Source organism: Phragmites australis, chromosome 2 (genome assembly GCF_958298935.1).
Source record: "Phragmites australis chromosome 2, lpPhrAust1.1, whole genome shotgun sequence".
NCBI lineage: Eukaryota > Viridiplantae > Streptophyta > Magnoliopsida > Poales > Poaceae > Phragmites > Phragmites australis.
Genome location: NC_084922.1, coordinates 40,625,427 through 40,646,598, shown reverse-complemented (window position 1 = coordinate 40,646,598; position 21,172 = coordinate 40,625,427). Strand labels below are relative to the sequence as shown.

Below are 21,172 nucleotides of genomic sequence, written 5' to 3'. Positions count from 1 at the left end.
ATTCAGGTAGTGAAAAATAAAGAAAAGAAGGAAAAGGGAAGAAAAAACTAAAAAGTAGAGAAAATAGTATTTGGTAGATATTCCAATAGATATGATGGTATCTTATGAATTACAACGGATATGATGTTATTCCCGAACCACCCCTCTTTCGAATGGTATTTCATGAAATTTCTCGGCTTTGAGGCATTACGAATTGCACAATCATCAATCTGTGACCGGGAGTGGGAGAGCATTACAAATAGTAAGAGGCAGTGAGAGCCTATTTGGTTTACGACGTAGGGAGCCAAACCAAAATTTGGCACGGTCAAAATCTAGCATGGCAAATCGTGGAAAAAAAATGTTTGAATCGTGGCTCATGCTAAATTTTACCAAATTTGAGAGTATGATATATGAGGTCTATATATTAATAATTTTTTTGGATCAAAATATATTCAACATGGATCTTGTTTTGTTAACAAAATTACAAAGAATACGGTGATGCAAATGGATTGCAAATCGGATAAGTGGTTTAAGAAATATTATTGTGTGAAATATGTTAGCAAAAGATTATTGGGTTGCGTGTAGTCACTAGCATGATGCCACCTCATTGCTTGAGTTGTATGATCGGCCGGCCAAAATCGGGGCCAGCAAAACTATCGTCCGTCGGCTGCCATCCTTCGGCTGTTTACTGTAGCGGGCTGAGGCCACATTTATCTATGCAGCCTAAGCATGGGCGGATCCACCATGATGCATGGGTATTCAATTGAATACCTAATTTTTTTGCAAAAAAATTGAGTATATAGCACCTATACTACGTATATATATCTTTGCTGCTTCAATCTATCAGACCACTCAGCAAATTGTAAACTAATTGTTTTAGTAAACTAATAAAAGTGGTTTCACTAATTTTGGGGTGTTATGAATTAATTATGAATTAATCTATCTGCAATACATTTACTCAATCCTGCACGTTACAATAACTATTTCAAGATTTTATGTATTTTTACAAGATAGAGGATCATGTAAGAAGACTAAAAAATTTTGTTTCATAATTTTTGGATTAGTAAATAATTAACTATGCATTTAACTCGAATTAATAAATGAGTTGTACGTTTTTTTTTCAAACTTACTCTCCATGTAATATGATGCAAAGGATATTATTTTTGAAAACAAATTTCACAAAAGGTCTTATAATTGTCTCTAGTTGTTTTTAGAATTTTTTGTGATTTTTTTTAAAATTTTAAATTTTTGGGCGTGTTTTTCAACAAAATCAAATCTTTGGGGGTTTTTTTTTTGCAACAAAACAATTTTTGAAGGGGAAAGTTAAAATCCAAGTGACTTTTGGGGGGATTTTTGCATTTTTTCCTAACTGAAAAGTGCCCACATAGCAACAAACATCAGGTATTTATGATCTTTATGTTGTGACTGCCCAGTTCGGCAATCAGCAGTTGAGCGTGAATTTTTTGTGCAAGTTAAGGATAGTGACATCGTTAAATGCTTCCAAGCCATAAAGGAACACAAAGTTAAATTGTAATTTTCTTTAAATGCTTTGTAATTTCTTTTAATTAGTTAAAACTTCTCTACTATGAATAATTTATACTTTAAAATTTACGCTACTATAGACTTCTCGTATTTTAGATTGAACATTTTTTTTAATACTGAATACCCAATCACCAAATCCTGGATCCGCCACTGAGCCTAAGTTTTGATAACAAATCAAGTGGAGACCAAATCACATGGGCATACCAAAATTTGGTACGGCTTTCATAGGCAACAATCCAAACAGCGTCTGAGGGCCCCGAGCTGACGGATCAATTTGTTTGGGGGCCGTTGGGCGAGCCGGGAGCCGCCGTCCCGGGTCAGCAGCCCAGCGCTCCTGCGCCTACGTAACGCAACCGGCGATCGCGTGGCGCCGTGCACTGTGCTGCTGTGGAGCCCGAGGCCACGCGTTTGGCGCAGGACGGCAGGAATTGCAGGCGTTTTCCTCGCGCGCAACGTTGCAGTGTAGTAGTCTGCCGGCCTTGTCAGTGATGATCGATGGTGAATCTGTATCTTTCAGGAGATAATTATCAGTGACAGCGAGACACTGAACGGTAGAGAAATCCTTGATTTACTGTTTTAAAATGATGGGTTTTTTGGTATCACTAATTTTAATTTTTAGTTCCTCTCATACCACTTATGTGAGCACTATGAATTTTACACACCGTTAGATGTTAATATTTTTTAGAAAATGGCTGAAGTGCCCCTACTTATAAGTGACCCCGACATATAAGGCTGGACTAACAAACATCTCTCTCCCTCCCATTCTTCCCATCTCTCCCCTGTCCGGCTCTCTCTTTGCCCCAACACATAAGGCAGGTAGTCGGCTAGTGGTGTGCACGACCTTTATCCCTACGCATATCAAGACGAGGCACCCACGACCAGAGGAGGCCACCAACAGCTGATTCCAAGGCCGGCCTCCACCTACCACCTTCACACTGTCGTCGACAGCCCCCTCCGGTAGCGAGCCGCATGCCGCGTTGCTCCTGGCACTGGGCCACATGCGATTGTAGGAACTGTTGGCTTACGTGCGTGTGTACCACTGCCTCCGCGACACTGTTTGTAGGGGACCCGCACCTCATCTTCTCCGGCGAGACCTTCAACTCCGAGGAGCTTCATTCGTGTTAGAGGGTTAACAGTTGTGGCTTGGGGTTTTGAGATTTTGTGACCTCCAGCTCTAGAGGGAGGTCATGGGAGGTCGTCAATCTTGCAGTGGTGACGGGCAGCAACGGTGCCGCCCGCCGCGGTGGTGGAAGGCAGCCGGTTTGTCGGTGTATTCAGAACCAGGGGTCCCTAAGTCCCGAGGCCAGGCCGGCCATCCACCACATGTCACCACCCTGCAAGGTAAGAAAAAGCTAAGTCCCGGGACTTAGGTACTCGGGGCCGCCGCCTCTGGTTCCCGAGCACCCTAGTTCCCCGATGATCTGCAGGGCCCAAATACTAAGAACGAAGTGCTCGGGAGAGAGTGCTCGGGGCTGCACGTGGCAGCCCCCGAGGACTCGGTGCCCCGAAGGTCCCACCGAAGTGCTCGGGAGAGAGTGCTCGGGGCTGCACGTGGCAGCCCCCGAGGACTCGGTGCCCCGAAGGTCCCACCGAAGTGCTCGGGAGAGAGTGCTCGGGGCTGCACGTGGCAGCCCCCGAGGACTCGGTGCCCCGAAGGTCCCACCGAAGTGTTCGGGAGAGAGTGCTCGGGGCTGCACGTGGCAGCCCCCGAGGACTCGGTGCCCCGAAGGTCCCACCGAAGTGCTCGGGAGAGAGTGCTCGGGGCTGCACGTGGCAGCCCCCGAGGACTTGGTGCCCCGAAGCTCCCACCGAAGTGCTCGGGCGAGAGTGCTCGGGGCTGCACATGGCAGCCCCCGAGGACTCGTGCCCCGAAGGTCCCACCGAAGTGCTCGGGAGAGAGTGCTCGGGGCTGCACGTGGCAGCACCCGAGGACTCGGTTCCCCGAAGGTTCGCGCAAGATCATTCAACGACCCGAAGGGTCCCGTCGTCAGGGTGTCATCCAGTCAAAGGCCCAATGCCGCATTTAATAGGCACGCGCGGTCTGACATCCTGACATCCTGACATTCTCAGCTGCCCACGCCCCCGTATCAGACCCTGCCATGCACTGGCAGGGGGGCGTGGGTCCATTAAATGCACGGGTCCCGTCCCGTTTCATCCAGGTGCCTCGGGATAACGTTGCCAGAATCGAAGCGCTCGGCCTGCCACCCTGCCCTGGCAGAAGAACAAGACAGGGTGGGCACACCGGGCACCTCTGAGGCTGCCCGGTGGGCCCCTTTCATGGCGCCCCGAGGCTTCCGCAGCGGCTGGTGGTCGAATGCGCGCCGCATTTCTCCACCGCCCCTGTCACTTCGCCAAGATGAAATGATTACGCCTTTCTCCGTGGCACCTTGGCATTCGCATCCCCTTTTTCCCATTCAGGATATGTTGAGGTCGGTGCACCTATAAAAGGAAAGGGTGGAGAACACTAAGGAGAGGTCGAAAAAAAAAGAAGGAACGACAGCCCCCGACCTCAAGACGACCAAGAGACCAGACAACCAACAATCTCCGACGAACCAGGCCAAAGATAGATCGATGGACACTCGAACCAGCTCAAGTTAAGCTAGAACATAAGAGCCTCAAGCTCTTTGTAAACAGTTCTCCCCTTAGAACCAGATACCTCCTTGAAGAATCCCCTTCAAGGATAAATATAGCATTCATACAGGAGTAGGGTGTTACGCCTCCGTACGGCCCGAACCTGTCTAAACCCGGCGTACCCACTTTTTCTTGCATTAGGGTGATCGCCTCCCACTAGCCATCGCATTTATTTCCGTTCCCGCTTATTTCCCAAACAAGCTTTTCCAGGATCATCCCCCCGGCCGAATCTCTAAAAAGGGGTCTCTCGGGATCCCTGCGACAGGAGTTCACTCTCCGACACGGTTGGACATAGTTGACAGTGGGGGCGTCGTGCTACGTACCAATTAGCAAGGGAGGTGTGGCGCGGGGGCGTCTCGCTGGTGACGAAGAAGAAGGAACAGTGAAGGAGAGGTGGCACGGGGAATTGGGCTAAGCGATGGAGGAGGCTAGGACGACGATAGAGAGGTGGTAGGGAGCGAATCGTTTGGTGGTGGCGACGGTTGGATGTGTCAGGGTGGGTCAAGCTGAGTAGATAGGGATGCTATCATTTATACAAAGGAAACATATCTTAGCTCTTGGATGCTTATCAAATGGCTGAAACTGGTAGGCAAGGTGGACGGAGAATAAGAGGAAGGCAAGGGTAGTAGGGTACTTTTACACCTCATTTAACAGCAGTGTAACATCAAATGGATGGAAGTGGCATACAAGAAAGGGGATATTTGAAATAGTGGCACATAAGGGATTATAAATTTTCTAGTGGTAGATTGAGGATTTTGTTAACATCCAATGGCTTATTGAAAATTATCTCATCTTTCAACGCCGCGCATCCCAACCCAAACATGTGCTTTTCCGGTTGGCGTGGTCACCGCTACTAACCTTTGTACTCCATTTGGTAAAAAAATACTTAATATTTTGGATACAATACAGTCACTAATGTATGTCTTAGACAACTATTTTCTATTAGAATATAGTTGTAAAATCGAATAATGTTACAAGATTATAGAAGCAATATGTTTTAAAACAAATCTATACACATAATTTTCATATTTTTAAACTAAATATCTCCAAAGTTATTGATTGTTAAAGTTTAATAATTTCGACTAGATTTTATCCAAAAACCAAAACTTCACGTATTTATGATCACAGGAGTACATATGAAAAGCAGCACTTTGGTAAATGAAAGTTGCCGCTGTGCTTATTGAGTTCCCAACAAACCCAGGGGGTAGAAAAAGAATTAATGATGATTTCATCACAAGATTAATATGATCGATGAGGTTGCTCAGGTGGATCCACCACTGAACACCACGTGTGTAGTGTACAAGCATGCAATGCAGTGTGTACTGAAAAGTCTGATTCGCGCCCGCGAAGCACTGCTCACGTCCCCGATAGGGCCACCTACTTTTCAATTTTGATTTTTTTAAAAAAATTACGAATAATTTTTTAGCAACTTTTTTCGTTAATTTTTTAAAAACTTTTCTAGTTATTTTAAAAAAAACTTATTTAAAAAATTATAAAAATCTTATCTTGATAACTTTTTTAAAAAAAGTTACGAGTTATTGTATTAGGAAAAAAATACAAAAACTCCCAAAAGTCACTTAAATTTTGACTTTTCCCCCAAAAATTGTTTTGTTGTAAAAACCCCCTAAAGATTTGATTTTGTTGTAAAAACACCAAAAAATTCAAAAAACTTAAACAAAATCATAAAAAAAATCTAAAAAAACTAGAAACAATTCTAAGTCCTTTTGTGAAATTTGTTTTCAAAAATAATATCATTTGCATCATATTTCATGAAGAGTATGTTTTAAAAAAAAGAAAAACGTGCAGCTCATTTATTAATTCAAGTTAAATGCATAATTAATTATTTACTAATCTAAAAATCATGAAACAAAATTTTTAGTTCTTACATGATCCTCTATCTTCTAAAAATATATGGAATTTTGAAATAGTTATTATAACATGCAGGATTGAGTAAATATGTTATAGATAGATTAATTCATAACTAATCCATAACACCAAAATTAGTGAAACCACTTTTATTAGTTTACTTAAACAATTATTTGTGTAGAAAAAATAATGATAGATATGACAAAGTTAAAATAACATGAGTTAATAAATGAGCTGCATATTTTTCTTTTTTTTTAAACTTCCTCTCCATGAAATATGATACAAAGTATATTATTTTTTAAAACAAATTTTACAGAAGGTCTTAGAATTGTCTCTAGTTTTGTTTAAATTTTTTTGTGATTTTTTAATTTTTTTAATTTTTGGGGGGGGGGGGTCAAAATCAAATTTTTGGGGTTTTTTTATAACAAAATAACTTTTAGAGGAAAGTCAAAAGTGATTTTTGAGGAGTTTTTGCATTTTTCCCTTATTAGAGTCCGTGTGTACCTCCGTATCACAGTCCGTGTGTACCTCCTCAGAGTTGAGAGGCGACGATCCCAAATCCGGCCTGCGCACAGCACGGACAAGAAAACAACCCCTTTGCCAGCACATGGCCGGTACTACGACCCGACCGACTGCCCGAGATCCAAGGCCCCCGCCGCGCCCCGCCTCGCCCCTGATCTCTCCCGGGGGCGCGCGCCAACGGCACACGCACGTGGCCGGCGAGACGGAGCCGATGGCCGCCGCTGACTCTGCCTCCTCCTCCTCCTCCCCGGAGTGCCCCGCCACCCCCTCCAGGCCCACGGACCCCGACTTCCTCAGCTGCGTCCTCCAGCCCACGACCCCCTCCTCCTCATCCCGCCCCGACGCCGACTACGCCGCCCTCCGGCGCCTCCTCCTGCGCCGCAAGCCCTCCTCCGCCCTCCAGCACCGCATGGTAAGCACCCCTTTTCCGCTGCCTTGCATTTTGCTCTGGGGAAATAGCATGAATCGAATTTTACTGGTGGGGGAATGCTGCGCGCAGGAGTGGCGGTGCAACGGCAAGGGCTACGTCGCCTACCGCTACCTCCTACTCCGACGCATCGACGGCGGCAGCGCCCACAGCACGCCCAGCAACAGGTTGCCGCGCCTTACATTTTTCGTGCCTCGTCGCCTGCCCTGCCTGTACCTAACGAAACGAGAACAATGTTGCTAGGCTTGGGTGCTGTGCTATCGTTGCCTTTTCAGATTTTGGCTATGCTTGTTCACTAGTACTACTTTGCTCTCAAGCTTAATCCTTTGAACACGTAGTATGATCGGAAGGTTAAGTTAAGGTGGAATCTGAAAACGTGGTTATTGCAAATTTGTGATTGACCAGTGGAAGGTGGGCTCCCTCTCCTGGCCCTGCTACATTCTCTGAGGCAGACAGCTGGAGTTCTACCCGGGTTCGTATTATCTAACTTCTTCTCTCTGTTTTTTCACATACTATCAAGTTTCTTATTGTTAGATCGGGCACCAAGGGGGTTTTGTAGATAGTTTCATGCTGCGAGAAAAGAGATGCCTATCCTCGCAAAAAGAAAGCTCCTGTAAATTCTGATGTAACATGTTTGATGCAGGACTGGAGAAGTAATAGTGGTGTGTTAAGCCACACCATAAGTATCAGCTCAAAGCAGAGTGATCCTGAGCGCCATGTCAGATTCGCCGAGCCTGCATACTCATTTGTTGGAATGCATTGCATCTTTGACAACTGCAAAGCCTCAGGTAATTTCTTATGGCCATGCTATACATTTCTTCTCTTTCAGTGATCAAGTGCGCCGAGACATTATGGCGCGTCCAATTCCTGTGCAGAGGGTTCTTATCTGATTGATTTGGGTGGTATGCTCATGGATGACTGATTTTACTCTTGGCAGTTACGATATTGAAATTTGGCCATGCGAGTTCTGATCTACTTGCGTATGGTGCGGCAGATGGCAGTTTGACAGTCTGCCAGGTTTCCGAGCCACCATCTGTTCTTCAAAAATTGACAGGACATTCTAAAGATATCACAGGTTAGACTACACAAAATTGTGCTCTTAAAGCTATTCTCTCCTTCATTTGTCACAACCAAAGTTAACAAAGGCTTGCTACACATGCCGAAGTTTTTCCATCCTGCTGCCAATGTTTTTCGAAAATCCCTAGTTCAGTTAATGTTGATTACCCTGTATCAATAATACCTGCTATTCTGATAATGAGGAATGTTCTGTATTGCTGAGCATAAAAACTGCTGTGCAGAACTAGTACAGATACTAATTGAATTTGAGTTTTGTGAGCTAAAAAAGTTTATAAGACATGAAAACTTATCTACTATATGGATTTGAAATCAATTAGACATGATCAATTCAAGTTGGAATTTCATGTATGTTCCTTCATTGTGTATCCAATATCTCGTGAGTATCAAATCCATTCAAGTTGCAATTTCCTGTATGTTCCTTCATTGTGTATCCAATATCTCGTGAGTATCAAATCAATTCAAGTTGCAGTTTCTTGTATGTTCCTTCATTGTGTATCCAATATCTTGTGAGTATCAATTCGATGTCTTGTGAAAATTCTAACCACATTACAGATTTTGATTTTTCATCTAATAACCAGTACATAGCTTCATGCTCCATGGATAAAACTGTGCGAGTATGGGAGATCTCTAAAGGCACCTGTATCAGGGTTGTATATGGAGTTTCTTCCCAGCTATGCATCTGCTTTCATCCTGTAAGTTCCAACTCTTTTTTTAGATCTGGAAGTTCCAACTTAGCAGAAAGTATGATTGTCTATCCCTTTTGCTTAGTTCTTTGTATGGTAACCATCACGAGCTATCTACTGTATCATATTATATTTACTGTGTTTTCTTCTGGACTGCTTTGTTCCAGGTGAATAATAATTTGCTTCTAGTTGGCAACACAAACAGGGAAATCAATGTAAACTTCCTTGCCTTATGCTCCCAAGTTGCACGAAGTTATATACCTTTGTTCGCTTTCCAATATGTTGCTTGCTGCTTGGTCCTCTGATAATTTTTCTGTTGTTCAATAACAGTGGAAAACGAAGTATCTGTTTTTGTTCTGGCATTTCTTTTGAAATAGATGGTGTAACTTACTGTGTAATTGTTAGCAATAATCATGCAAAATTGTGCAGTGGCCAGCATTTTTCCCTTGCTTCCCAGTTGTTTTTACCCGCCTTGTGAATGATTCCTCTTTTTCATCTAGGCAATAAATTTTAGCACTGGGAGAGTAATCAGCAAACTTACCTTTGATGATGCGATTACAGCTTTGGATATTGATCACACTGGGCAGCTTATTTTCGCTGGTGATGCACAGGTATCCAATAATTTAACTTGTGGCTGTTGAGATGAATATATGATGTTAATAATTTTGAAATGGTGTTTGACACGTGCAGGGTTTCATATATACTGTTAGTGTGAATTCACATACAGGGTCGTTATCTAGAACTCACAAGAACAAGAGCAGTAAGAGCAAATCTCCTATTACTACCATCCAGTATCGCACCTTCTCTCTGGTAGCACGTTATCCAGTACTTCTTTCTTGTGCACAAGATGGAAACCTGTCTTTCTTCAGGTGTGCTAACTTTACAACAGTCTATTCTCTGTTGGACTTTACTTTGTATAACATTTGTATTATTGGCATTTCAGCATTGCAACAGATGCTAAGGGATACTTGACCCTCATATGCTCCCTAAAATTGGCCTCGCGAGTGCAGAGGATCCGTGCTTGTTTCTGTCCGCTTCTTTCCCTTGAGAAAGGAGAGTTCATAGGTGAGTAGGAACCAAAACTCGCTCGAATGTCTGTAGCCGTTACCTGTTGGTTACCTAAAACTTAAAGCTGTTGTCCTGTTGATGATCCGGAGTTTCATTTCTGTATTTTTCCTGCAGCTAGCACTCGAGTGTTGCCACACTTCCCTTTGCACTGCTTATCCTCATCATTTTTTACAGTTAACATTTGTAAACCTCCTTTGTAGTTCAATGAAGTACCAGGACAATCACATTTGACTCTCGATTTTATGTTTTCCTGAACAAATATTGTTAATCAATTTGTTTAGAATGTTGAATTTAACTTACCAGAAAGTAGGATGGGTGTCTTTAGAAAATAGGTGTATCTGCTTTTGTGGGAATAAATCCATCATGTTCCATTCTTTACCTTCTTTTTTGGTTACGCACAACTGGACTTTTACAAAAAGAATTTAATTTATATATTCTATTCTGAACATGAAGTTACTGGTAGCGAGGACGCAAATGTTTACTTCTATGATTTGGCACGCCCAAAGAACACATGTGTGAATAAACTACAGGTATGTGTCGTGCTTACTCTATTTGGCACATCTTAACCTTTTCTGTTCCACCATTAAGGCACCAACGAGACCATTTGTATTCCTGAAGGGACATGGTTCTCCAGTAATTGGAGTGGCCTGGAATCATGGGGAAAATTTGCTGGCCTCATCCGATTTGGACGGTACAGTTATTGTATGGAAGCGAGCAAAAACTAGTTAGAGTGATTCCACATCACGAAGAATGCTTTAATACAGCAAAATTGTAGGTCCTGCTGGATGGTTCCAGTAAAGGCATTGTATTTTGTACATTGTACCTTCATCATATTGTTTGTAACATAACCACGAGGCTGGGGAAAGAAGATTAACCGGCCTTGATTGTATTTACAGAAGTATATAGGTCTCCCAGTAGAGTGTAAAGCATTTATCCCGGTATATCATGTATCATTCTTTAGGACTGTATCTTTGTATCATTCATGATTTTGTCCTCCAATTACATATCTTTTCAAGTCAAAGCTTATGAGTTGGATTGGTTTAGTTCTGTAAGATTCACGTCATCAAATGTTCTGTAACTGTAACACTGCAGCGAGGTTTGACAGGTTCTCATCTACCCACCATGCTGAACTTTTTGGTGCGATGGCTCCTTCATGTTCCGAAACTGGTATTTTTTGGATGGGATCAGAAACGGCAACTGATTGTTGATCTTTGTAGAACTTGTAGTGGTGGGAGACGTCTTTGCAGTGGCTCCTTCCCAGGGGTCGGCCTAGAGGGAGCTTGAGGCCACGTCGAATGGCCGTCCGGCGTCACCGCCGCTGTCGACCTGCCTGAGCAGGGAACTGAACACTCAGTGGTGGGATTGTTGGTTACGAGCTCACAGGTTCTGGGTTCAATCTCTGTTTCGTCCAGGATTTCCCACCAGGGAACTGGTGCCTGCTCGGTTGGGAGTGGCTGCCGTCGAGTACTCTACCCACCCAGGCTCTGAATCTGGATGCCCCATCTCCTTACAGGATCAGCCAGTGCCCCTGGTGTGTGTGTATAAAGTTCTAGACATGCAGCGGAACCTGATAAGGATACTGAACACCTGCTCCAACCTGAACTTCAGAGCACTGGTGCTCCAGTACATGCCCAATGGCAGCTCAGAGATGCTGCACTCTGAAAGTAGAAGGCACCTGGGTTTCATCGAGAGACTGGATATCATGCTCGACGTGTCGATGGCAATGAAGTATCTGCACCATTCGCAAAAAAAAAAAAAGTATCTGCACCATGAGCATTTCCAGGTGGTCCTGCACTGCTGAATTGGAAAATCAAGTGTTGTGCAAAGAAAAAAAAAATCAATTTAGCAGATTGTAACAATGTAACATGTACGGCATGCTGAGAAAAATGAAAGAATTATTTTTTAGAATCATTGTGACATCAAAGTTGGAGAGCAGCGGTGGAAGATACACTGTGGCACTCAAGCCCCAGCGTGATTCAAGACACGGTCACCATCGCCGTCTTCTGGAACATATGGAAGAATAGGAACAACAAAATCTTTCGTGAATACCTGTGGACCCCGGTGCAGATTACCCGACGAGCGGCGGACCTCATGTTGTGGCTGCACCGTACTCGTGATCTCCATGCTGAATTGCGAGAGTGGGGAGCTAGACACTTTAATGTAAACACGTAGCCTTTCTTTTGCTCTCACCCTACCCCTGATTTCGCGAATCTTGAATGTTAAAATTTCATCCTAAATAATGGCAAAGTTCAGGTGCCCGCCGTAGCGTTCCTAATTTAAGATACACCGTGACATTCATATCCTTTTTCTACGTATATACAATTGGTTAAAATTGGGGTAGGCAGGCATACTCTTGGCCTCTTGCACATCGTAAATTGTCAAGTCATTTTCAGTCATGAGGCGACCATAGATTTCACTGGTTGGATGCCGAGCGAGTCTAGTGACCGGCGAGCGGATGACCCGCGACCTCGCCGGCTGCGGATGTGATGTCGGCGGCCCGGAACATTTGCAAAAACGCCCTCGCGATCCGAGTATTTTTTAAATAGCCCCCTGGTTTGGATCATGATCCAAATATTTGCATATAGCCCCTAGTTTGTAACGCGAATAATAATGACGATCCGAGTACTTACAAATAGCCGCTGTTTTGGATCGCGATCATTATCACGACCCAAATTTTTCAAACAGTCCCCTAATTTTGGTTGTCAGATTTTTCTTCCGGTTGGAAGAGAATTTTTTTACATGTGATGCATATTTATGCTGTATTATAATCGTTTATTTATGTTGAAATTTGTGCTAGATTGTTAGATAAAAAGATATGAGATAAGTAAAGAAATCAGTGAAACGATAAATATGAGATGAGAAATAATTGAATAATATTAAACATGTGTGCACTGGATATGAGTTGCATTTCCCCTCCCGCCCGTTAGGTCGCCGTCGTCCCCGCAGGGATCGCAAATCCCCATCCCACCTCTTCCCCGCTCGAGCCATAGCACCAACGATCTCCCCGCTCATCTGACTCCCGCAACAAGGACCAGAGGACAGAGGCGCGATTCGTCGCGTCCGAGCCGAGCGATCGAGCATCCGCGCGCTCGAGCTCAGGCGGCCGGGCATGGCGGCTTGATCCAGGCGACCAGGCCTGTGCCGAACCCTCAACCGTGCCTGCATGCAACGGTGGTTGCTATGAATGATTCACTGCGCCTACCGACCGGCGAAGACGCTGACGAACATGTTCGTCAGTACTTCCATTTCAGCGCCATTTTTTGTCCAAAGAAACCACTCTGCTTTCATCTCTGATGTTATTTGTTCATGAAAATAGAACGCAGGCGACTGAAGTTGCTGCTTCCGAACACCGACAAGCAAGATTGATGATATCTTGGTTCAATTCAAGCACTTACTAGCCGTCTAATTTCATATCACCACGCACGTGCACGCCTCAGCAACCGAACCTGTTTTGAAACCACAACTTGAGCATCAGGGTGCAGCTCTCCAAGTTGAAGCTGGTTGCGACTTGCGACTACATGGCCGTGCTCTCGCTCCCGCGTGATCTCGAGATGATTCGTGGCCGCCAAGGCTTAGCGAGAGAGCCTTCCCCGTGTGACTCGCCACCGTGACCGCGGCCTTCCACGCTGTGGATGCCGCGGGGAGTGAACTAGCATCTCGTAGAGAGACTCGCTGCAGTATCATGGTGCTGGTGGGGCGACGAAGCTTTGCGGCGGAAGGCTTGCCGGCGGCGAGCTCGGAGGGCGGGGCAGGGAGGGGACTCGGGAGCAGGCGGTTGACGGGTCGTGGGGCTACAGAACGTAAGCGAACCGTCCGATCGCGATCCGACGGCTGTTGCCTGTTCCTTTACGTTCTGTCTCCAGATTGGGTCCGCGGTTCATCAGCGTAGTTAGGAATTGGATGGCGATCCAACTTTTCAGCCCATATGGAAATTGGATCGCGACTATTATTCGCGATCCGTCCGGCCCACGTAAGACTTTGTTCGGCCCACTTTTAAAATGGAAATTGCAAGTGGTACCTAATTCTATGTCAAAACTTAGTTTATTTTTTCTTAACTTAATTAGGTATATGTGAACCTTTAATTAGGTATAGTAAATTTAATAACTTAAAAAAATATAAAACGTGCATCCCTGTTCCGCCTCACGTCACGAAGGGTGAAGCGGCCCAGGCTTGCCAGCCATGCGCCCGAGCAAATGCAAGCTCCAACACCGCGGTAGGTGTGGAGGCGTTCGTGTCGGCGCAGGCAAGGAAGCGCCGCGCGTTCCACGCGGCCGGAGTCGCAGCCTCCCGCGTGTCTCTCCCTCGGGCCCGGGGCCGGGTCCAGGACGGTGCGCGCGGCGAGCAGCGTGTGACGAGGTCACGAGGTTGCCTTGCAAAGGCCACGCGCGCGCGGCTGCAGGCAACAAACAACCAATGGCAGCATGAATTGCATCGCAGCACGCAATCGAGCGCCTCCCGACTCGACTGCACTGCAGAACTCGTGGCCGAACGGGAAAAGACCTTTTTTTTTACACATACTACAAAGTGTTTCGCAAAGTTACTCACGCCCGTTGTTTGGATTTATCAGTTTATCTCGTCATAGAGATATCAATTAACATCGCAACAATTGAGCCAAAAATTACCACTGTGTAGAAAAAAATTGGTCGGTTGGTTTACGCCTTACTTTACATTGTTTTTTTTTTCTGTTATAGGGCAACAATATGATCTCCATTTAGTTAGTATTTAGTTCTCGGTTGAAAATATATTCTGGTCATGCACATGTGGTATAAATATTTTTCCTCCAAAACATGTGTAGAAACGATTGAAAAAATTGTGACCTCCAAATTTCATGATGAGCACGTCTGTTTTATAATACACCTCCTATTTTTTTTACAGGACATAATACTTGAGAAAGTCATTTAAAGTAAATTTTAACTATTAATTTCTCTTACAATATATTATCAATTACTATAAAACTAACATCTTAGCATCTATCGATACATGTTTTATGTACTAAATATGTATATAGTTTAACTAATTATTAGTAAAAAAATAAAAATTGATTTTTTAATCCTAATATATCTTGTATTTTAAAACGGAGCGAGCACTTGCTAACTTTTAGCTTGGTCCCAATTTTGACACACATTTGACTTTCGATCAAAATAACCAATCTTTGAGAAGTAAATAAACTGGAGCTAAAAACCAAACAAACCAAAGACTAATGTGATCACCACTCGTCGTATTCGTACGTAACTGGAAATCCAGACAAAAAGGGGGAAAATAAATAAAATACGGGTCAAATCCTCCTTTCGGGAATCCTTGCTTCCGCGGCTCCCCCAGGCCCCGGCAGCCGGCAGCACCCAGCCTCCGTCCCCCCGCGGCCTCCTCCCCCGCATCCGGCGCCGGTTTCCTCCTCCCCTCTCCTCCGCCATGATGGACCTGGATCCCCGCCTCTACGAGAACGTCGTACGCCTACTCTCGCCATACGCGCCTTTCTTCCCCCCTCGTAGAACCCTAGTATTTGTTTTCTTTGTTCAGGCGCCCCCATTATATAGAAGCTCTGGTGGATTTGTTCCTGCTTGCGTGTGAATTTGGTGTTCCTTTGTGTTCGGTTATTGGATTCGTGATATGAAGATATTGTTTCTTGGATAATGTTTCGTAAAGATAGTTTCTTGGATTGCTGGGGTGCTTGGGCAGTTGGACTGGAGGATTCACTCATGTTAGGGTCTGAAGTTGAAAAAGATTGGAATTTTGTCGGTAAGGTGGTTTCTAGTTATGAAAGATCCAACTTTGTTGATTGCCTGTCTCGGTCAGGGGTCAATTTATCGACGGTAATTAGTCGAAATTCGCGGTTATCGAGCTTACCGCTCCGCTCCGGTTTCAGAAACCGAACCGAAATCGAACTTGAATTCAAAAAATTTGAAAAAATAAAAAAACTCAAAAATATTAAAAAAAAATCCTAAAACAACTAGAGACAATTCTAAGACCTTCTGTGAATTTTTTTTTCAAAAATAATGTCGTTTGCATTATATTCTATAGGGAGGAAGTTTGAAAAAAATGAAAAAAGTTGAAACGTGTGGCTCAGTTATTACCTTATGTTAAGAAAAATCTTAACATGCAAACACATATTTTTCTTGTATAGGACGAATCTTAAGAGGATCTTTAAAATTTATTTCACTTCATTTAGAGTTATTAATTTCTCCATGATTTTTACAAAGTTCACAAGCATAAAGTGAATATGTTAAAAAACAACATTGTAATTAACTTTTTCATGTTTATCATTATTTTTCCTATATAAAGCATAGTATAAATAAACTAATAAAAGTGGTTTCACTAATTTTGAAGGTGTGATGAGTCAATTATGAATTAATCTAGTCGCAACACATTTACACAATCCTGCGTGTTACAATAACTAATTCATGAGTTCATGTATTTTTAAAAGACATAGGATCATGTAAGAAGACTAACAAAATTAGTTTCATGATTTTTGGATTAGCAAAGAGTAAACTATGCATTTAACTTGGTTTAACAAATACATTTTCTCACAGAAAATTTTTAACTTTTTTTTGAGTATAAATACTTTTATCATGTAGATCATGTTACAAGGAAATCAACAAAATTTGTTTCACTTGATTTGAAGCTCAGATGAATTAGTTATTGATTTTACAAGATTGAGCCAATTTTTGGGTTTTTTGTTGAACTTCACTGAAAATTGAGAAAACCACTCGATAAATCGAGAAAATCGAGTGGTTACTGATAATGTGGAAAATTCTAGAAAAACGCTCGATAAATCGAGAAAATCGCTCGGTAACCGGTCCATTTCGAATTTTAGCAAATGAATTTATGCGAATTTCAAGCGGTTATCACGATAACCGCGCATTTTCGGTTATCGCTGGGGACCGGTTACCGTTTCCTCAGCTGTAACTAAAACATTGATCTCGGTGTTGAACTAAAGATTGGAGCTTGTTACGATCCCACTCGGTTCAACACCCAAATTAGCACATGCACATGGGAAATACTCCGATTCCAGCACTGGATTTTAGTCAGTGATACAAAATGATAACTAGAATCATGGACTGTGAAGAGCAACAACAAGGGTCTGGGAATCAGAGAAACAGAGCTTGGGGGAGGCAGCAGGAAATTAGGGAATGGGGAAGGAAGAAAGCAGAGGCCGATGCCTTCGTTCTGTTCATCGATGCCGTTGCTGCTTGCCAAGCTATGTAGTGTTAGCCTCTTCCTCCGAGTGGGCCTTGGAGCTAGCTCACCGACCCAGCCTGCAAGCCCAACAACACCTTTGGCCCACGTCCGTGACATTCTTCCCCCCTTGGGAATCGGCTTGCCATCAAGCCAATATCTTGAACTTAGACCGTCTGAACCCATATCCTTGTCAAGCTTGAGACCACCAGGATCCCATGGTGCTTGCAGTTCCTCCAGAGTAGTACGAAACCATCCACCATCACTCTTCATCATGGATGAAATAGAATAGGAAAGGCTCACTTCATGATTCTCAACGATGCTAGAACAGGCACCACCATGCTTCTTAATCTTGTATTTGCGTACAAGAATTTTAGAGTGCTATAAATAGTTGTGCCTTTGTTGTAAACCGAGGCAGAACTATTTACAACATGCCAAAATCCACGAATCTATATGGCATCAAAGTACGACAAACACCAGTGCCAAATGTCTGCCCCAAATCCTGTTTGTGGCCTAAATTGAACACTGATCCATTGAATCAGCTTCTCCCCCTGTTACTGCTTTGGTTTGCATGACCTCGCTGGCACTTTCCTTCGAAGTCACTATATGTGCAGTTCATATGGGCATATCTGCATATGGCTCTGCGTTTCTGCTGAGCCAAACATGCATATTTATGATTTAGTCATGCACTATGCCAACTTTACCAACGGCTTCATATCCTATACTTTGTTGTCATATTCAATAAGGGAAATTACTTTACCAACTTTACCAACGGCTTCACATGCAGTAAGGGAAATTACTTACTGCTGCCTTTTGCTGGATAAATGGATTAATGCGAACTGTACCATCATCTTTGTTAATTTATAGTATGTTATATACATAAATTTCGTCCTATTGCAGTCTGTCAGCGACAACGATGTTCGCAACATAGTGCTATCTTATCTCATGCACAACTGTTTTAAGGAGACAGCAGAGACATTCCTATCCAGCACTGGGTTGAAGTTACCTATTGATTATAGCGTGGATGTGGATAAGCGTAAAGGTATTTATCTGCAGGTCAATACTGATCTGGATCTCTTTCTCTTGTTAAATTGCATGCTTTTAAGCGCTTTTATATATCTTTGGTACATTGCCTGCAGTTCTGGACTTCTAATCGTGACCATATAAATCATGAATTTTTTTAATATTACCATTTCCATTCCCGTGTGTCTGCATGCATGCACTGTTCTCATCATATATTTCTCTTTCAGCAATTTTTAATTTTGTGCTGGAAGGGAATGCCCTGAAGGCCATAGAGCTCACAGAAGAGCTGGCGCCTAACTTGCTGGAGAATGATATGGATTTACATTTTGATCTTTTAAGTCTTCACTTCATTGAGCTTGTTCGTTCCAGAAAATGGTGAGTGCTTGCAAAATTTAATTTGGAGGGAAAAATATTGTTACAAAGTTTGATTAATCTGGTTGTTTTGACTGAGCAGCACAGAAGCTCTTGAGTTTGGCCAGAAAAAGTTGACATCGTTTGGGAAAGTTTCCAAGTATGTTGAGAAACTAGAGGTACGTGTTCCTTGACCCTACAGGCCTGAGAATGCAACTTATCGTGTTTATTTAGATTGCTTTTGTCTCCTTTTGAGCCGATGCAGTACAAGGATTTTTTTGTCCTGTATGCATTAGATATTATTATTAATGTACTGGTATCGAAGGATGTGCAAGCAAAACAGCGCTGGTATTATACCACCTCCGTTCTGCTTGATGCCAGCTTTGGCTGAAATGCTACCGAAAGATGTATTTTATTATATTTAGTACATAAATGAGACATAAGTGTTGCATGATATTTGCATTGAATTTGATTTGCTATAGTGGGTGCTTACCAATACTGCATAACTTTTTAGTGACCAGCACTTAACTTTTCATTTTGTAGGACTTTATGGCCCTACTAGCATATGAAGAACCCGAGAAAGCACCTATGTTTCATCTACTAAGCCCCGAGTATAGGCAGAATGTTGCAGATAGCTTGAATCGGGCTGTCCTTGGTATGTTTAAAAAATATTCTGCTTAGCTCCTGGCATAGTAACCTCATTCCACCATGTTCTGATTATGATCTTCCTTTCGTGATCAACGGCAGCACATGCAAATCTACCTGCATATTCATCATTGGAGAGAGTAGTACAGCAAGCGGCTGTGGTTAGGCAATACCTACAGCAGGAAGTTGGCAAGGTGACAGCTCTAGTTACCTTTTTTTAGATCACAGCTCTAATTACTTGTCGGCCATGATTTTGCATCATATCATATTTCGTTGGTGCTCATCTCATAGCTTTTCACTAGTATCGATGTATGCAATTTAACTGAGAGGGTTGCGTATGCATGGTTTCTTGGAAGTTCTACTGCAGTACTACTTCAATTTAAATTCCATTATTGGCTTTCTTGACATCATACCGCATACATGACATCTGAAACTCTTGGAGCAGGATTCTTACCTACCATTTTCTTTGAAACCCTTTCTGAGCAAGTAAGGTGCAACCAATCAATTCTTCAGAAAGGCTACCACCTCCAGGCCATTGGGCATCTGTACCCTTACAGAGTGCATAAACGATGAAGCAGTTTATACAATTCAGAGAACCGTCTTCTCGATTGACTTTGTCACCATGTCTGCAGTTGCAGTGGTGTACTTTGAAAGAGGGACGTTGTACGTTTCTGTTTCCTTAGTTTATGTTCTGTTTTTTCTTCCCCTCCTTGACAATTGACATAGATAAGCATGTACATATGGTCCGCGTTGAGCTATTCTGTATGGTCATTCGATGAGCTCAGTTTGAGCCAGTCTGTTGTGCAGTATGTGCCTGACGCAAATGATTCAGGCCAAGCTGGTTTTTGGTCGTGTCTTCATTCCTAGGTGATAATGAGTAGTATAAAACTATTATATATAATATGTATATGAATCCCTAAGGTACCCTAGATAGATATCATGTATTTAGGAAGAGAATCTATAGAGGTATGAAAACTTTCTGTCAAGATATATTGTAAACAATAAAGTCTATTTTTAAGTTTAAGTATGATAGAATTTTACTCGAAAAAGAGTTTAGATGCTACATAGCAACCTTCATATATATATATATATAGAGAGAGAGAGCAACCTTCATATATATATATATATAGAGAGAGAGAGAGCGGGGCTCTGTGGAGGAGGACAAGCAGTACACAAATGATCTAGAAGCCATCTGCATTTGTAATCACAACAACAATTACGATCTACATCGATAACTTGTAAAGACTGTGCAAAAGGAGTCTTCGATTAGTGTTAGATCTCATCTAAACTAGTTATGATACTCTTATTATCTTAAAGATTAATATAAGAACATAACACATTAGGTTATTATCCTCTAAGTAGATTTGAATCTGTATAAAATTACGTGATTGATTTGGCAAGAGGGAGTATCCTTTACATTCATCACATATTCGTAAGATCAATAGTTTACTAATCATTGACACTTGGTTTACCAATTCTCTGTTCATGGATGACAAGGATTGCTCCGGGGATTTTGTGATCTAAATTTGAAATGTTTTGTTTAAACTTGGACTAACTCCCGAAAAAATCTAGAGCGATTTGCTCTTTTCAAAAGGCCCTAAATATGTTTGGTGCCCCTTTGTTCACCATTTCCAATGTGCTAACCCACTCGTTGCCTATGAATTTTCCAAAAGAGAACGCCAAAAAAAACAGCAAAACAAGAGATGAAAATCCTCCTTTTCGAGAATCAAACAAAATAAAGGGGTGCTGGCTTCTTTAGTTCTCCATCGTCAACTTGAACGCCAGGAATGATGCAAAGTTGGCTGTAATAGAGAGATTACTACGTGAGAGCGAGCGGTGGCAAAAGAGCTGCTCTTTGCGGCATCTTTCGCCCTCCCGTCAGTGAATGAATCGAGCAATCGGCGATCACCTGGGACAGCGAATAGAGTTCTTCCCCTGTAGCTTCAGGTTTCTTCAACCGTTAGTGCTGCTGCCAGCTTGTGGAATTGTGACGGTGCCTGCTCTTTTCTGGCTTCCATTCTACCTATTCCTCTATAAATAGACAGCTGGACTGTCTCTTGTCATCTTGTAAGCTCATCACTTGGAGCAAGCTGGTACAATCTTCGTTCTATCCGACAAACCAAATTAAAATATATTTTAGTATATTTACTATGAGTAATTGATATTGGTATTTATTTGGTTTGAT

General features: G+C 42.8%; 2 protein-coding genes across 3 annotated transcripts; both read left to right on the top strand.

The window, feature by feature from the left end:
• The first annotated feature begins 6,556 nt into the window (after window positions 1-6,556).
• Window positions 6,557-10,816, top strand: LOC133908868 (uncharacterized). Its single transcript, XM_062351061.1, has 12 exons — window positions 6,557-6,952; window positions 7,040-7,134; window positions 7,373-7,439; window positions 7,611-7,755; window positions 7,905-8,042; window positions 8,597-8,736; window positions 8,895-8,942; window positions 9,228-9,338; window positions 9,418-9,596; window positions 9,671-9,792; window positions 10,249-10,325; window positions 10,414-10,816. The coding sequence occupies exons 1-12, from the start codon at window positions 6,626-6,628 to the stop codon at window positions 10,522-10,524; spliced, it is 1,560 nt and encodes a 519-aa protein (XP_062207045.1). The 5' UTR covers window positions 6,557-6,625; the 3' UTR covers window positions 10,525-10,816.
• A 4,225-nt stretch (window positions 10,817-15,041) lies between these two features.
• Window positions 15,042-19,986, top strand: LOC133908867 (uncharacterized). Of its 2 annotated transcripts, none has more exons than XM_062351060.1 (7): window positions 15,042-15,240; window positions 17,869-18,010; window positions 18,219-18,366; window positions 18,446-18,521; window positions 18,886-18,997; window positions 19,090-19,182; window positions 19,461-19,986. In XM_062351060.1, the coding sequence occupies exons 1-7, from the start codon at window positions 15,205-15,207 to the stop codon at window positions 19,475-19,477; spliced, it is 624 nt and encodes a 207-aa protein (XP_062207044.1). In that variant the 5' UTR covers window positions 15,042-15,204; the 3' UTR covers window positions 19,478-19,986. The 2 variants fall into 2 exon arrangements, with proteins under 2 accessions (XP_062207044.1, XP_062207043.1); XM_062351059.1 differs by having other exon boundaries at window positions 15,043-15,240; window positions 19,090-19,181; window positions 19,433-19,986.
• Window positions 19,987-21,172: the final 1,186 nt, after the last annotated feature.

Coding starts and splice junctions, on each gene's coding strand:
- LOC133908867 (XM_062351059.1), top strand. CDS start 15,205: ATGATGGACCTGGATCCCCGCCTCTACGAGAACGTC. Junction 18,011..18,218: donor GGATGTGGATAAGCGTAAAG/GTATTTATCTGC, acceptor TTTCTCTTTCAG/CAATTTTTAATTTTGTGCTG. Junction 18,522..18,885: donor AGTATGTTGAGAAACTAGAG/GTACGTGTTCCT, acceptor TTCATTTTGTAG/GACTTTATGGCCCTACTAGC.
- LOC133908868 (XM_062351061.1), top strand. CDS start 6,626: ATGGCCGGTACTACGACCCGACCGACTGCCCGAGATCCAAGGCCCCCG. Junction 6,953..7,039: donor CCGCCCTCCAGCACCGCATG/GTAAGCACCCCT, acceptor TGCTGCGCGCAG/GAGTGGCGGTGCAACGGCAA. Junction 8,043..8,596: donor ACATTCTAAAGATATCACAG/GTTAGACTACAC, acceptor ACCACATTACAG/ATTTTGATTTTTCATCTAAT.